The 17,472-nt window shown below is 36.3% G+C and overlaps 1 protein-coding gene across 1 annotated transcript in view; it reads right to left on the reverse strand.

Moving 5' to 3' along the window:
* Window positions 1-2,279: 2,279 nt before the first annotated feature.
* CDH10 (cadherin 10) overlaps window positions 2,280-17,472 on the reverse strand; it is a 115,005-nt gene continuing 99,812 nt past the window's right edge. Inside the window, exons 9-12 of the mRNA XM_064443427.1 lie at window positions 15,990-16,111; window positions 6,634-6,742; window positions 4,456-4,707; window positions 2,280-3,600 (exon numbers count right to left, since the gene is read on the reverse strand). Of these exons, the coding sequence (XP_064299497.1) occupies window positions 3,107-3,600; window positions 4,456-4,707; window positions 6,634-6,742; window positions 15,990-16,111 (977 nt within the window). The 3' untranslated portion in view covers window positions 2,280-3,106. The remainder of the gene's footprint in view (window positions 3,601-4,455; window positions 4,708-6,633; window positions 6,743-15,989; window positions 16,112-17,472) is intronic.

Consider the following 17,472-nt stretch of genomic DNA (forward strand, 5'->3'; position numbering starts at 1 on the left):
TCTATATTACATTTTCTCCACTTTGAATTGTGTGGGAGTTTCACTTTCCAGTTCCTCACTATTGTAAGGGTGTAAGAAAGACTTTGGGCTATTGCCTTTGATTCCTTTCTTCTGCCTTTCCATGACATCTGATGTTTATGGCTTTTATATTTACTATATGGCCTTACATCTGTCTAAGCTGTTATGACTCTTCTGTGACATGTAAGGGTATGGAGAACATTGTGGAATATTCTGTGACTATGCGTAATATTAAGGACTGGACTCAGTTGCTTAAATGATCCAGCTCCTAAAATAAATTAGATATGACAATGAATTATGACTTCCTGAATGCTTTTTTATGATTTGTCTGCACAGGTGACTGCATGTTCCTATGCCCACTTTCACTAGGCTGAGGTATTTGTACAGTAAAATACTACGTATTTGTACAGTAAAATGCTACATATTTGTACAGTGAAATGTTATTTGCACGGCAACATCTATAGTGCTGAAATTGATTTTTTCTTTTCCTTTTCATAAAAAGTGTTGGGAAATAAAACTCCAAGGATATGGCAAAGGGTAGAACAAATTTTCATTTATGTTATTTATATAATAATTTTAGTAGTGTTGATATATTTTTATATACTCCCACAATGTATACTACTATTTTAGTTAATAATGCATACAGGATTAAATTTTAAACATTAGGTTCAGATTCTGCTGAACAATTATAAAATAATTTCCTTAAATGTAGTGAGTAATGATAGACAAATGTTTCCACATAGTTATTATTCAGAAATACGTACTGTAATGCAAATCAAAATAATAAGAGTCATATCTGATATTTGCTGATATGTTTGAGTGAGGGATCTGTGTATGTTTGGTTTTTCTTTCTGGAAACAAAACAGATTCTTACTGTTATATGTAAAAGTGTTGGCCAGAGCTGTTTAACCAAAATCTTGTTTTTAACAAAGAGGTAAAAACCAGCTGTATTACAGGCTATTTTATTTTCTGTCCTAATACATACTGAGTTAAATATGTAGGGTGTCACTGATCTTAATGTTGCTGCAGACAGAAAACAGGACTGGAAGAGTGCCTTTTGGCTATTTATGTATTTAATGAATGAATTTTGTTTGTTTGTTTGATCCTATTACATGCTGCTGAAGAACGAATGGAGATTAGGAAGGAACAAAAAATTAGGTCCGTTTCACCAGATAATCATAAAGAAGATCAACTGTATGGCCTGTAAGACTTCTACAAAGCTTCGCAATGCTGATTATCTAAGATGTTTCTTAATATTCCAAGAATTATTTTCTACTAAGGAATATGAAAATTCCTTAGTTAATGAAAGTATTATTGAGTGAAATGAAGAAAAATCCATAAACTTCACAGTTCCTTAATAGATTAAATAGTTTAACTTGATATCAAGTCAATAAAAATTTGGTTTCCATTGCACCAAAATAGCATGCATAATGGCACTGCATTCAGCTTTCAACTTCATTGCGTTTAATCGCTCCATTAAGGAGAAAAAATATCTGATCAAATAAGAATGCAGCATTGCACTTTTCAAAGGACTAATATATGTTCAATATCTGTTGATTTTATGCCAGTAAGAACTTAAGAGAGACAGAGGAGTGATTATCCTTCAGATGTGTTTCTTCCACAATAAATAAGTAAATACAGACCCTATCACATCCTGATTTTGCTCTGAAATGATTTCATCTCAGCGATGATTCAAAATCAACGTGCTTGTTTAGTAAATAGATTTGTGCAATCTAAAGTTTGAAAGAGAAAAGAGGGATCTTAAAATGTCTTGCAATACCTACTTTGCTTTGTGATAGCTAATGTACAATTTCTGTTACAGTTTGCTAGTTGCTCAGGTTTCTTTTTACTAGACGTTTCCAAGCTATCAGAAAACCTGGTAAATTGGGTAGGGGGTGTGCTAGGTTTACTGACACTTTGTCAGCCTTCAGCCTGACAGCTTTAAAGGAGATCAGGTTACTCTCAGATGGTCGCAGTACAACACACAGTGGTTTGTCATCAAATGATTTGTCTTCGAAAAGGATGGTGCTTAAAAATGATTGTATAAACATATTTTTATGCTTCATCCATTGCAGTTACAGATCATTTCTGATTATGCAATTATGATTCAAGCCGGAGAACTATAGAAAAAATAAACTCAGGTTTTGAAACTATTTTTATGTGTTTGGATGAATTAGTTGTACCAGCATGTTTTTCGAGAATAAGGTAATTCATGTTGAGACAAAATAGTAGTTCATCTTTCTAGAATAGAATATCATTAGTTCAGCTCAAAAATAAAACAAAATTTCTCTTAAACATGACCACTGTAGGAAGCAGTACTTTTAAGCAAGCGAATAGGTCTATAATTTGATCCCCTGTGAGCATAAACACTTCAGACTGTGTTAAACATATGGAGAATACTGCAGCATAGAAGTACTAGCAGTTGGCGATGCTGTCATCGCAGAAATTTCATGGTCTCTTCAAGCCTGGAACTGATGGCCAGAACAGGCAGGCAAGCATAAACATAGTTGTAAAAACTGGTTTATTTCTTAAAAATAAATACAAAAATATAAATATAAAACATTGGCAGATAGAATTTGATGAAATGAAGTTGCACAAACTTTTTTTTTTTTAAACCAGCTGCATATTACACTTATTAACACCACGTGTACATTTTGTTTTAATTTTAATGTACAGAACAGGACATACTGGATTTTTTCTTCTTTGCCATCTTAAAAGCTGCATTTGCAAGGATAGGACATGTACCTAACAGAAGCGGCTTGTACATGAGGTTGCTTAAGGGATTACCAGCCTGTTCAAATTTCTGAAGGTAAGATATTTTTTATTTTACTTACTAAAATGGACAACACTGAATTTCCATAGCTTTGGCTCTTGGAAGGTGATTAAATAAAATGCTGTATATATTCCAAGTGGCATCCTACTAGAAAGAATGAATGACATTAATGGACAAATTTAGAACAAATTTTAAAAGGAAACCATTGTGCTGAGTGGCAGGAAAATTTTCCTGAATGTTAAATACTGTTGAGTGCAGAAGGTGTCTGTAAAATTACTTCCGCTCAAAGGAAACAAAAATGTAGCCTACTGTAGGTTAAGAAGTGTCTTTGTCACTTTCTCCTCCACCATACATTTCAGCTAGCTTATTAAACCGAGGGCCCCATTCTCGGAGGTAATCATAGTTTTGGTCTCCTTCGGTCGTACCCGACTCCAAGGAGCTCAAGGATTCAGCTATTGAATCATTTCCTTCATAGGCATAGGTTGCAAGTGAGTCATACGGCGGTGCAGAAGGATCAGTATCGTGCTCTTTTAGCCTTTGGTTAATGAAATCTCGGACATCTGTGTTATCTGGTGCTGAAGGAGTCCTCCGTGGTACAAACAACGTTTCAGGGATAATGTCTCGTCGAAGCTTCTTATCTTCGATAGCTGCAGGATTCCTCAGTGTGCCAATATCAAAGGCTTGGGTGTCTTCCTCTCCACCGCCTTCATCGTTATAACTCACAATGTTGTCTCTGATATCCTCTTTAGAGAGGATCAAAGGCTCCTTCTTTCGCTGCCTCTTCAGAGCAGCAAACAGCACCACTATAACTTAAAGAGAGACACAAAGAATGGGTAAATACCTCTATTTAACAATTTCTTAATAGCAGACCCACCAGGTAGAAGAGCTTTATTTCAACTACATTTCAGCAATTGATTTCTGTCTGATAAACATCTCCACCTGTATTATGGTAGCACAGTAAGGTCTATATTTTGCACACACATGCACTCTGCTTCACAGACCCATGAGCTTGTCTATATGTTCCTTCTGCAACTTTAATCAGTTTTAAAATATCCAGGTCTATTCTGAAGATCTTTTCCCTTTTTTAACCTCAAAGTATACCGCCAAAAACTGATTTTGAGCTGGATTGTAGGTCATTAAATGATATTCTGGAAACCTCAAAATGGAGATTTTACATAATTTACATTTTTGTTTTTAATTTATTACAGCACAGAAACCTCTGGATAGACAGTGCTTTAAAACAGTAAAAATACTATTTACTGGCATATTCTGTGCGAAATATATACTGCACGTTGGCTTTAGATAGTTAGTTAAATAAAAAAGATACATTCCCTAAAAAAAAATAATTAAAATTAAAGACATGAAAGTCATTTTTGATTATGCTATTCCTCCTCTCTGATCTTCTTTATTAGACAACTTAACAGAAGAACAGAAATGAGCTTCTGGATGCACACTGATAGTTTTGATGGCCTGAGACTTGAATTCTTATTTACAATGTCCAGTTCCCAGACAAACAGGTTTTGCCTTTTTTTCTTTTTACGTTGCAGTTAAATTCTTCTTGCTAAATCCATTATCATTAATTTTACCAATCTGCATAGTTTTGTAGAATGAGTCAGGCCTGAAGCATTTGTTCATGGCAGGAAAGATGTGTTTCTTTTTCTTACCTAGCAGGATAATGATGCAGAGGAGAATGGCAACCAGTGCCCCTGTGCTGAGGCCAGCAGGGAGGAGCAAGGCCTCAGCATTGCAGGACTGCATGTTCCCCCGGCTGTCACAGGCGCACACTCGAATGGTCAGCGTGCCAGTGCTGCTCTGGATCGGGTAGTCATTGTCTGATATCACCACTGGTAGAAGGTAAGTACTTATTTCATGTCGATTAAAGCCATTCCTTCTTGTCAAAATTCTGGCAGTGTTATCTAGATTGATTAAAATACACTGTTGTATAATACGAATATAAAAAGTGTATAATTTATAGTACATGCAAAACATCATCTCTTACATCACTGGTAGCATTTGAAAACTGTTCCTAATATCATAGTGATATCTCTCTTTTCCTAATGATATTTCCATCTGATCAGAAAGGTATTTATAATTTTTTATGTACATCTGCCCTGCTCCTCTGTGCCTTTGCAGCACCTTCGAAAGTGATTTAAAAAGAGGATTTCTTAAAGCTTAAAATGTTTTATAGATTAATGCATGCAGTGCATGACACAGTTCCAGATCAGGGCTGAAGCCCTGAAATGAAGTGGCCAACTGAGAAAAAATAACCTTCCACTTCACGCTGTTCAACAAGCACAGTGTTTTGAAAGATTCTTTCTATGGATCTTCTGTTACAACACCCATGGGAATGCTATCTGTAAACTCAGTTTCAGATTTTCCACACCAAAACACTTTCAACATACTGTAGAACAATGAATTATGTACCCAGCACATAGAGTAGATTTTTGGGGAAAAAATTGTCTTGGGAATTAAAAAAATGTGAAAGACCATAGGTATTCCTGCACAGTCTTGAGAAGTGAATTTACTAAACTGTATTTGTAGCAGACAAATCTTAGCTGGATGCATCGAAAGCTGTTCACTGAGTGGCCAGAGGGAAAAAGAGGAAGGAAAGGAACAGATAACATGGAGGGACTATTTCTTCTATTAGGGCTACAACACTAGAGTGTGAGGCAACACTAGAGTTGCTCACTTTTTAGTCCAAAAGAGAGAAAGTACAGATTTAGTCTCTTTTGGAAGGAAACTTTAATTTTCACCATATTTGTGGATTTCTTGAGGTAGGTGGTTAGTTATCTTGCCAGCCAACTTCAGGCTGAATTATAATAAGCCATATGAAAAAAGAAATAAAATAATTACATATAGAAAAGGAATAACAAGATCTATCCCTTTTTACACTCAGAGCCTAGTCACCAGGATATAATCTTTGTTTAAAATACTAAATGATATCTTTTTTTCATAGCCTCTATGATGTGAAACATCGTTTTCCTTGATTACGTCCCTTCATTGGTTGTGGGTATTTGTATGCTACTTTTTTTCACCTGACATCAAAAAATATGTGTCTGATGGTTCTTTAAATACCTCTGCAGCTAGAGATATTATGAGATAGTCAAACAATTTTATTTCAATTCTTCACTTTCCCTATTGTAAAATTTTTTTCTCTATCGAACATAAAATTCCTCATGTTGTTTGCAGCCTATTACTTCCTGAAATCTTCATCAGGAAAAGAGGATTATTCTCATTGCCTTTATGCCTTTAACACATTTGAAGGCTGGTACCATGTTCCCCCCCATTTATTTCTTCTGTAATCTAGAGCCCTCTCAGTTAGTCATAGTGATAACAAAGGCCAAAATGGGTGCATAATCCCTCTTCCCCAAGAGAACCTTCTGCAAATTTTCTCTGATAAAGCAAGACTGAGAAAGAACCAAAATTAAAGCCAAAGTGGTTATGCACTCAAAGCCATTACTTTCATTAATGATCAGAAAGAAGCAAAACAGGAGACCAGGGGAGTCAGAAATATATGACAGAAGGCTAAAGTGAAAAATCTGAACTTGTCAGCTGAAGCCATTTTTTAAACCTTATTTTTCTCCTTCAGTCAAGCATTCCATCTAGCCAAACCAACACTTCTACTGATTTTCTTTATTTGTTTTATCCCATTTTTGCCTCCCTTACACAAATAAAAATGCAGAAGTCCTAAACAACAAACATAAGGTAAAATTATTATTCTTGCTAGCAGCCACCTAATGGCTTCTCTACATATTGATAGATATCGAAAGCAAATATATTTCAGGAATGTACGCCAGACAGCAATGATAAAACTCCTTCCCTGGAACAGGCATGAATTTTACCTTCATTATCCTGAACAGTGAAGTTAGGGTTAACAGCAGCTAAACTGAAGAAAAATTTTTGTCCACCAAGAGGGTCATCTTTGTCTACTGCACTTATGGTTTGAATAAGCTGCAGGAAAAAAGCAAGCAAACAAACAACAAAAAAACACCAAATGCACCTAAGTTTTTGATACAGCTGTCTGATTACTTTAGTAGACTAGAAGATGACTAGACAATTTCCTGTTCAAACTATACACATACTGATTTACTACTTAATCTGTAGAACATATTAACTGAACAAATGTTAAACAAGTGTATCATATAAGTTTTTCACACAAAAGCATCCATACGTGTTTCATGCCATGGTACATGTACATGTGTGATATGGCCATTTGACCTTTTTTTTTTTTTAAGTAATTACAAAAAGGACTAAATTTGCCAAAAATAGCTTTTTCTTTAGTTTAGGTCATTGGTATTCTTCATCTCTGAATGCCACTTTAAATTCAGATCAACATCTAAGACAGGAATTCAGAGGATAATTTATATTTTTGTGATAAAACTGGTATTATATCAAATAGATGTTTCTGATAGGGAAGTTAAAGTTTCAAATTAAATTCCAGAATAATAACATTTGTTTCTAAACCAAGATTTTTCTAGTTATTACTAAAGCAGCATACACCAATAAGATTCCTACATGAAAAACACCAGTTAGGTGTTCATATATATATATTTTTCAACACTTGCAAAATATTGTAGCATACTCTACAGATGCATCACCTCAGAGTGGGATCACAATCTTGTGCTACAATTCTCAGAGTAAGCTGCATCAGGTCAGTTCAATACTTGGATTCAGTTCTTTCTGTAATGCCTACAAATAGGTTTGGGTACTTTTGGGGCAAGTAATGGCAAGCCCTTTATCAACATTTGTTTACCTGTCAGGTTAATGAATGTGTGGCTTTTTTTCACTGAAGTTTCTATACATAAAGGTGGCAAAATGTTATGTCCCCAACAAAACACAGTTTTTGACATCTTTATTGCTTTATTTCAGAGTAGGTTTTTATACTATAGCAATACAAACTGTACCTATGGTTGAATTTTTGTGCATGCATGCAAGAATTTTCAGTTATGTTCTTTAGTTTAATTTCCAAAAATAGGTTAATCTTTAGCCTAGGTCGTTCTTATTCTTCATTTCTGATCTATAATTTTAAGTTGCAGTGTTTTTTTCAAGCATAGAATTACATCTAATTTTTGACACTACTCCTTCCTTGTGGCATACTTGTTAAATCCTGTTTGGTTTTTGTCTTTCAGTTCTTCCAGATACAGCCGTTTCTCTTCATATCACAGCTTTTGTCAGGACTAATCATCTTTAACATCAACAGCTGCAATGTACTCCTGTTTGTCTTAATAAATGCATGATTAACTCCCAACTTCTCTCTTGTCCATCCAGAATACAGCAACAAGTTTCTTCATGAGACAAGGATTGGATTTCTTTTAATACAGCAGCTTGCTTGCTTTTTCAACTGGAGTTTTGTCTTTCTCTATATTTGTTTTCTCACATAAACTTCCAATAACTTACTATATTAACAAACCAGATAATATAAGCATAGAATATTATTTGTTTTTTTAAAGAATGAACTTTTAAATTATTTAGTGAGCAGTTAGCAAATAAGCCTTTAGATATTTTTGCAAAATTAAGTCAAGAAAACACTAGTCCATTTTACTTCACAAGCAGAGATCATGAATGCAGTCAGTTGTTGGTGTTAATACAAATCAGCTTCTCCACTTCTCAGTGTCTATACCTGTAGCTTAAAAGGAGAATGTAGAATTTTTCCTAGCCTAAAATCTTTTCTGGTTTTCAGGTTCACCTACTAGAGCACTGCCAACCAGTGTCCCTTAGCATAACAACAAACAGCAAGAAAATATCTCCTATTAATTCCCCCATTCATCATGTGTTAGAGTCATACAATCATAGAATAATTTAAGTTGGAAAAGACCTTTAAGATCATCAAGTCCAACCATTAACCTAACAGTGCCAAGTCCACCACTTAACCATGTCCCTAAGCACCATGTCTACACATCTTGTCCTATTGAGAAAAGAGACTGACAGCCACCTCTCTACAACCTCCTTTTGGGTAATTGTAGAAGGGAGGCTGTAGCAAGCTGGGTGTTGTGGCAATTGTAGTCCTCTGGGAACTTTGCTGTTCAAATACTGATCATGTTTAGCCTTTTGATATCTTTTGCAAGCAAATTCAGCTATTTTGCTTATATTAAGGACAAGAAACCCCCTTGTCTGGGTTTTTTTTTCTTGCAAGCATCATTTCAATATTAAAATGTAAGGATAATTAAAAATTGTGAGCAAACATTTGGCTGACTAAATATTATGCAGTTTCAAGTTACTTGCTGCTACGTTTCTTTAAAAGGCAAAGTTTTAAGGATGGTCTTAGTGAAACTTACAGCACCTCTAAGTTAAATTGTAAAATACATCACAAACAAAAGCATGATTTGTTTTGCTATTCTGAATTAGAACCTCAACTTTTAAATTTTTTATTTATTTTTTAAATGAGGATATTACTAGAAATTCACATAGGAAGTGCGTTACTATCTCCTTTTCAAATGAGGTCATGCTCGCATTCCAGTAGACCAAGTATTCATCATCTCCTGCGAGAGCCTGGAAAGTTCTCTTTGCAGTATCGCTAGTGCTCTCAAGTTCCTCCTGTATGTCACCACAAGGAACATGCTATTCACCAGATTGGATGTTCAGGGTAGATGACGTTTGTTTAGAGTTGGTCTTTGGTCTTCGGAGGGAGCAGCATCTTCCTGTTAACTTTTTGAAGCACTGCACGACCCTTTGTGCTCTTTCAAGGCCTGTACATGAAGCAAGCTTCAGACGACACATGGACACAACATACAAATGAGGAAGGGGGAAAGCAGATTCCTCCTGCATTTCTGGGAAGCAATAAAAGTACAGCTGTAGGTCATAGACAATGACATAGGTTGTTTTGGTGATTTCTTTGCTTGCCTACTCCACCTCTTTTGCAGAAAATTATAGCAGTATCACAGGTTTGGATGTCCTAAATAGGACATAGGACATATTTGTCCTGCTGATTGTTGACTTGAGCAAAAAGGGTTATCACAACTTCTGTTTGAGAGTAGGTTGAGGTTTGGAATCCCTCTCAGCTGCATTCCTTTTTTCTTTTTCTTTTTTTATTGATCTTATGAAAGTGGGTCTTTGTTCAAATTTTTAATTATTTTCACAAATCTAACCACTTTAAGCAGACTGTACCACAGTATGACAAGTAAATCCAGTGACTCTACATTTTTTATCTGGCTATTATCCACTTGTTTGTGGGCACAGAACTGATAGGAGTAATTAAGATTGTAACTAACCATGAGAGCTGTTTTGCACGAACTTTCCCTTTCACACAGTTGCTAGGCAGCCACTTGCAATACTATCCGTGTTTTACCAAACCTGGACTCGTTTTTGAAGCTTCAGGGATAGATAAAGCCTTCAGTATACTAGTTTTTAGCCATTGCTTGCTTGACTCTGAACCTCTGGGATGTAACTGATGGCAGGGTAACTACTTAGAGTCTCTTAAATATATACAAATCCACTTGAAGATAAAAGAAACATTTCTTATTTGGTACACCTATTTATTTGTAATCAACATGTACATTAGCAGCCTTTTCCCCTTCTCGGTGGCTTTCAAATATAAACCTGCAACTCGGAGGAATTGAAATCACAGAGTAAACTGCCTTATAGGTCATCTACCCCACAGTGTTATACTGTAGATATAGACAATGGGTATTTCAGATAACCTGCTACTGTTAATATACATTTTTTTTATTTTGTAGTAAAACTGAACAATAATGAATCATTACAGGTTTTAGTCCTCATTTTCTTAAATATCTCGATACTGTTTTGTACTATATTTTTAAAAAATGTAATTAAACAAGCAGCAGTAACTATCTAGGAAAGAAGTACTTAAGCCTCATTAGGAAATCCTGTTTATAAATCCTGTTATAAGGGACCCTTTGAAGGAGGAAGTAAATATCATTAACTTCTACCATCCCCCTTCCTTTCCATGAGAAACTGATTTAACTAGACTTCTAGAAAGAATGTGACAGTCTACCGGGAAATAGTTATTTGTCTGAAGAAGTTTAGCAGTTATCAATATTATTCCAAAAATGGAAATCTGGGAAGTCTTCTGTTTCCCTGGAATTGTAATAAAATTATTCTCCATAGTCTTTATAGTTAAAGCATTTATATGGTAATGCACTGACACAAAACAGTACTAATCATCTAAGGGATGGTATTTTCCCCTTAGACCAATCAACCATGGGATACACCATTTACATCCACAGTAAGTTGCTTCTCCTTGCTAGCAATGTCACAGAACTCTAACAGTTGCAGGGAAGCCAAGGATGTTACTCTGTCTGAAAACAGCCAGGAAAGTAAGGGCCCAAAAGTAGACAAAGAGGATTGTTAGCCAGTAAAAACTGATAAAACAGTGGAAACGAGTTTGCTGTGTAGGCTGCTTATTCCAACACTATTCACCTTAGTGCTTGGTAGGTCCTCTTTGAGCATGAGTTCTACCCACTGTTTAAGGAAATGTTTATTTTTTTCTGAAACACACTATATATTTGCTTTTAAATTCTGTGCAAAGAACAGAAAATATAATTTGCTATTAAGAAAAAAACCCACAACTATTTAGAAACCCTATATTGGTTTTGCTTTACAAAAACTTTCTCTTACCAGAGTAAAATGAAGTGAAACTTTGAGAGTTCTTGAAAAAAGTTAAAGGAAGAAGAGAATTCAGATACTATAAAACTACTGGAAAATATAAGACCTATGGAAATATACTGAAGGAACTAAAGTAAGACTAAAGAGACAGAAAAGTAAAAGAAAAAAAAATGCAAGTAAATTGACCACAAATTGTAGTATGACAATAGAAATGAGGGAGATGCAAAAACCAAAGCTAAAATAACACTTCAGGATCAAAGGATAAAAGAAAGTTCTACAAAAAACCTCTAAAAAAAGGGAGGAAAATCTGAATTCCTATAAAAATGAAACAGCCAGGAATTTGGTTTTTCAATAGATACATATTTTAGTTATTTTTTCAATAAAAGGAATAATGATTAGAAAGACACCTGGTGAATATAATAAGGAAATTGCTGGAATTATAAAGATACCAAAAGCCATGTATCAGCAAGGTTATGGTGGGAAAAATATCCTTGATAAATTTTTGTATATGGGTCAAATGAGTTGCTAAGAAGAGGAGCAACATAAAAATAATTGGTTCAAGAAACCTAGTGTGTTTATACAATCTATGCTGAATTAAGATATACAAAAAAGAAAATAAGAATCATTCATTCACATTTTAAAATGTCATTGAAAGAGAATCCATGATGAGTTAGACTGATTTATATAACATTGGGACATGTGAAAAGGGAGTGGCCATGTGTAGATTTGGTAAATGAAGACGAGTAAGAATAAGATTTTAACAAGCATGCTTGCAGACCCAAACAGATGAAAAAGCAACTTTCCTCATTACTTTTGAGGCTTTGAAAGGTGCAGGGAACCATGCTGTTTACTTAGTTCCTACCTCTGGCTCAGGCAGGTAGTTCTTCAGAGAAAGGGTATGACCTTTGAAAGTATGTGATTTGGTATGTGTTTGTTATTAAATATTTTTAAGTTTTATGTATATAACCCCCAGACACACATGTATATATATTACAAACACCAGAGCAGGAGGAGATGATGAATGGCCAAAGGGAGATAAAAGAAAACTAAACAGTTTCTCATTTAAACATCACAACGTGCTTGCGACAGCTGCAGGTGCCCCGGTGCCGGTGGCAGGAGCCGCCGCCGCCGCCGATGGGGGCAGCCGGGGTGGCCCCGCGCCGGACACAGCCGGTTCCAGCCAGTTCCAGCCGGCTCCGAGGGTGCCACCGCAGGGCCCGGCCGAGCCCCTCAGCCCCGGGCGGGCACGGCCGGGGCACGGAGGGAGGCAGGGACGGGGGGCAAAGGGCTGCCCGGCAGCCGGGGCTGAGGGAAGGGGGGTGAGGAAGAGCCCCGCCAGCCCCGAGGGGAGGAGAGCGGCGGGAGGGGAGGAGGCGCTCCCGGCGCCCCGGCACAGATTCCCCGGCGGCCCCGGGAGGGACCCCGGCGGGGCGGGTGTTTCCCTGCAGCCCCTGGGAAGGCCCCGGGCTGGAGCAGGGGGAAGGGTGAGGAGGAAGGAGCGGCAGAGGGGGGCTGCTGGGGGCTGGCCGCAGCCACCTGCGCCCCTCGGGGAGAGAAAGGAGATCAAGTTGTTGGAATGAAGGTGTGAAGGTGAGCCTGGGAATAAGGGGGGAAAGAAGGGAAGGTGGTTTAGTTCTTTTGTCTTTGTTTCTCACTATCCTACCCTATTTTTAACTGGCTGTAAATTAAATCATTTTCCCCCCAATTTGAGCCTGTTTTGTCAGCGTTGGTAATTGTTAAGTGATTTCCCTGTCTTTTTCTCAACCAATTTTATTTTTCATTTTATTTCTGCCCCTGTCCTGTTAAGGGATGGAGTGGCTGGGTGGGTACCTGGCTGCTGTCCAAGGTCAGCTCATGCCTTCTTTTCTTTTGGCGGGTCATTTACAAAGGGAGAAGAAGGACCCCTCTTCTGACCCTTACTGTAGGGAAAGTGAATGTGTGGAAAAAATACACTCAGCTTCCATGTAAAATCTCTCTAAAGTAAGAGTGACTTCTACTTTCTACACTGATTCTTGTCTTTTACATTAGAGGACCTTTGGAGGCTCCTGCTGAGCTGCCAGGCGTGTGGCAGCTGGGAGCTGACAAAACCAGTGGCAGTCCATCTGCCCAGATGCCCAGCCCTTAGCTCTTCCCACCTGGGAGTGGAGGACAGCTGAACTTCTTTGTGTACAGGACTGCAACCGTCCGAGCATTTTACTCCTCTCTTCCCCTCAACTCCTACTGAGCCAAGCTTCTATAGCCCATACGGATGCCCGTGTTCCCTTTGTGCCGTCACACCAAGACTGTCCTCATTTTTGGGGGTCAAAAGAATAGCAACCATCTAAATGGCATGCTGCCATAGCTGCTGCTTGTTTGTAGCTTGAGCTTTTTGGAACAGGGTATTCCCATTGTTTGGAAGACCATGGTACAGTCTGACATCAACAGTAATAGCAAGCAGGAGAACAATCCCATGCTTTTGGAGTCACTCAGACCCCAAAAATAACATTTCATAGAAGTGCTCTCCCTTTCTCTCTTGCTATATATATGCATGTATGTGTACGTGTATATATATGTATACACACATGCACACATGCACACACACATATATAGTGTGTGTCTCTATAGATGTAAGTATATATATTATATATACTTCTACATAAATTAAGGAAAATTTTAAGCGATAAGAAAAAGGAAAATTCTAACATTCATTAAAATGTTTGTCAGTAGGAGATAGGAAATATTTAAATTAATACCACAAAATTTATGACTGATGAAGTATCATAATAGTTTCAGTGATCTAATGGAAGATTTAAATTTGATCATGGATCAAACGTAATTATGAAAACCTGAAAGGAAAGCAAAATAGCATAAATGTGGGAGGAACCAAACTTAGAGAACCATGTTTAGTATGAATTGATTAGATTAAATCCCTCAGGACAGGCTAAATTCCAAAATAACAAGTCTTATTTATGATCTACCATTAAGCAAGAGGAATATAATTACAGTCAAATAAATTATTCATGTTATCCTGTGCTGCATTTTTTTCTCTTCCTGTGAATTGTTTTCTTTAACCAATCATTTGAAACTCAGATATTTTTTTTTAATGCTTGTAACTATAGCCCTTTTAGTAAATTTGGTACTTTTTTTCTAATACATGATATACTACTGAGCTCTATAACAATTTAATAAACATATACATGCACTTATTTAGCTTCTCATTAGTCATAAATGATTAGTGTGTGTTTTTTCAAGTTTTTAACTGACAGCCTTTTCTGAATGTAAACAGAAAACCAGTGTAATGCAGAAATAACTTTTATATTTATTTTTAAATTATATTGACCTCAATATTCTAGTTAGCTCATAAGAATATAGTTCTTCAAAATATGTTTACATGTAAATATAACTGTTCTATTAAGCATTTCCTATATCCTCTATAGCTGGCAACCTGGACAGGGCAGATTCTAAAACCTCAAACAGAGTAAGATTTATGGATTAATGCATTTCAAGTTTTTTTTTTAGCCCAGGAAATTTCTGTGATACTGGAAGAGGCAAATTCAGTGTTCTACTTTTCCAGTTCTTAATCCATATCTCATATAGAAAGTAATTAAGTTGTTAGTTTAGTATTTATACAAGACACTACAAATGTCAGAAATTCTAGATGATTAGCCAGTGATATCTATTTATCCAACAGCTTAAATTATCTTACAACTCTCATAGCAGACAAATGCCCTTGCTCAGTACCTTTAGGTATTTTATGCATTATAAATTTGGGCATTTAATCCTCTGTTCTAATTTCCAACTGCTGTTACTTTAGAAAGAATAATGGCAACCTGAATGTAACATTTGTAATACAACCTGAATGTTATACCTGTAGGACTCAAGCAGTTAAGACAAGCCAGCACTTCTCCCACGTTCTAATCAAAGCTGCTAAAATGATTGCACTGAGGTACTACTGCCACCATTTTAAAGGATTTATTATTGGCTGACTGTGCTCTGGGACATCTGTGCTGTAAGAGGAAAACAGTTTTTTAACAGTTCTATTAAGCAGCTGCCTATTAGGAACTAGGTATTAAGCACTGCAGTCATTTCACTTAAATTGAAGTACACGTTCTGTAGCCTGTCAGAGGCAAAACAAAATATTATTATCTTACCAGTTCGAAAAATATATGTTTTGTATTTTCTTTTCAGAAGCTTTTGGTGCGATAATAAAAGATAAGCCTAACAACTGCAAAAAACCCCAGCGTTGTGACAGATATAGATGTCTGTAATCACCATCAGCATGGATTGAAATACATCTGAATTTTGCTCTTTGAGAGTTATTGAAAAATATAGATCAAACTTCTTAGTAGCTACATATAGTATTTTACTTTGTGAAGATAATGGCAAAACTAATTATGATCATGCCTCTTGGACATATCTAGTCGGCATTTAACAGTGGTACAGGATTAAGTAAAGAAAAGTAGTAATTCACGCACTGATGCTATTGTAATATATTGGTATTTCAATCTAAGCCTCATCTACAGAGGTACTCTGCTTTCATTTTTAACATTTCAAAAGCTGTTTTGGACATGATTTCTCCCAAGCAACAAGCAAGAATGTTCTACAGTGGAGTGCCATAGCAAAACTGGATAGTGGAAAGTGTTTATCAAAGGCATACCTGTCCAGCTCTTGCATTTTCACAGACGAAAGTATCGTAGAATACAGCAAACTGTGGGGCATTGTCATTAACATCCAAAATTCTTACGTAGACTGGTACACGAGTAGTATCTTTGGGGTTGTCTGACAGGAGAAGAAAGAAGAAGGAGGAGTTTATTTTCCCACTAAAAGTTTTCTGTTTTCTTCCAAATTTCATGAGCAGTAGACATGCAAGATTACTTATGAAACTGGTCAAAATTTAGCGTACAAACTGATACCAGGTATGAATGAGGCCTCCTGAAAAATAAAGAGATGTTTTGCTTAGAGTGAAAAATAAAATATTGGTATCTGGTGAGTAATTCAGCTTGTACATGAAAATAAGGGCTGCAACTGTTAATAATCTTTGCAAATATAGAATATGAAAAATATGCCCATTACTATCACGACGTATTTGATTATTTGGTGGGATTAAGTATTATTTTGCTGGAAGATTTTTATTTTTAATTTTAAAATTATTTGTGATCTGGGTTTTTTTTGCAGAGAAAAGACATTATTCACTTTGTGCATACATATTTTGAAAATTTTTCAAGCCTGACTTTCTTCTTTTGTGCATTAATAAATAGGGAGAAATCCCAAAAAAAATCTGGTAAAGAATTTATTAGAATCAGATATTTAATGTTTAAATTGCCTTAAAAATATGAATGTAGATTTTCAGACCTTAGGTTATGAAACAAGAATTGTAACCTCCCCCTTGCCAAATGTCAAAACCCTACTATTATTTAGAGTGCCCTGTCATTAGTACAGGTTAATTTGGGAATAAAAGTGTCCCCTGTTCCTACTTGCTGATCTAGTTGCCATTCCAAGAATCTGAAATAATGCCTGGGAGTAAAAAAGTGCAGCCATTTCTTGGAATTTGGCTGGCTGGTAGCTAAATACTATATGATGTTGCAACTTCAGTGGAATACGATCAGTAACAGTAGAGATGATTAAAAATTACTGATTCCCCCCCCCTTTTTTTTTTTTTAGGCTGCTTCAAATAAAGCAGTAAACATTTAGGAGTAGCTGGCATTAAGTTCACTTGTTATTAATAACACCTTTGCTAAAGAGTGTAATGTGGATCTTTTTGACATCCTGAATTTTTTAAAATGGCAGGTATAGGGCACTGGTTTTTGTAGCCTTTTGCATTTTTGTATTCACTTTCCAAATGGGTTCTAGTCTTAACACTGTTGTTCCATTGTGTTGTGCTTCACAGGTAATATTTTTAGAGATGTAAAGACCCTAATCTAGCCTACCCCTTCACTTCTTCCTGCAAAACTAATGTACCTCTTTGGAGGATGTTAGGTACTCCAACTAGGTCCAGAAAGTACATTTGCTCAAAGTATCCTCACAAGGAAATAAGTTTGGAACTATGATATAAGCATACAAGGATACTAAGTTTTTTTTCATTATAGAAATACTTCTGAAAAGTATTCTTACAACATTGGACAGCAACATGAAGGATTCTA

The sequence above is a fragment of the Phalacrocorax carbo genome, chromosome 2 (genome assembly GCF_963921805.1).
Source record: "Phalacrocorax carbo chromosome 2, bPhaCar2.1, whole genome shotgun sequence".
Lineage (NCBI taxonomy): Eukaryota > Metazoa > Chordata > Aves > Suliformes > Phalacrocoracidae > Phalacrocorax > Phalacrocorax carbo.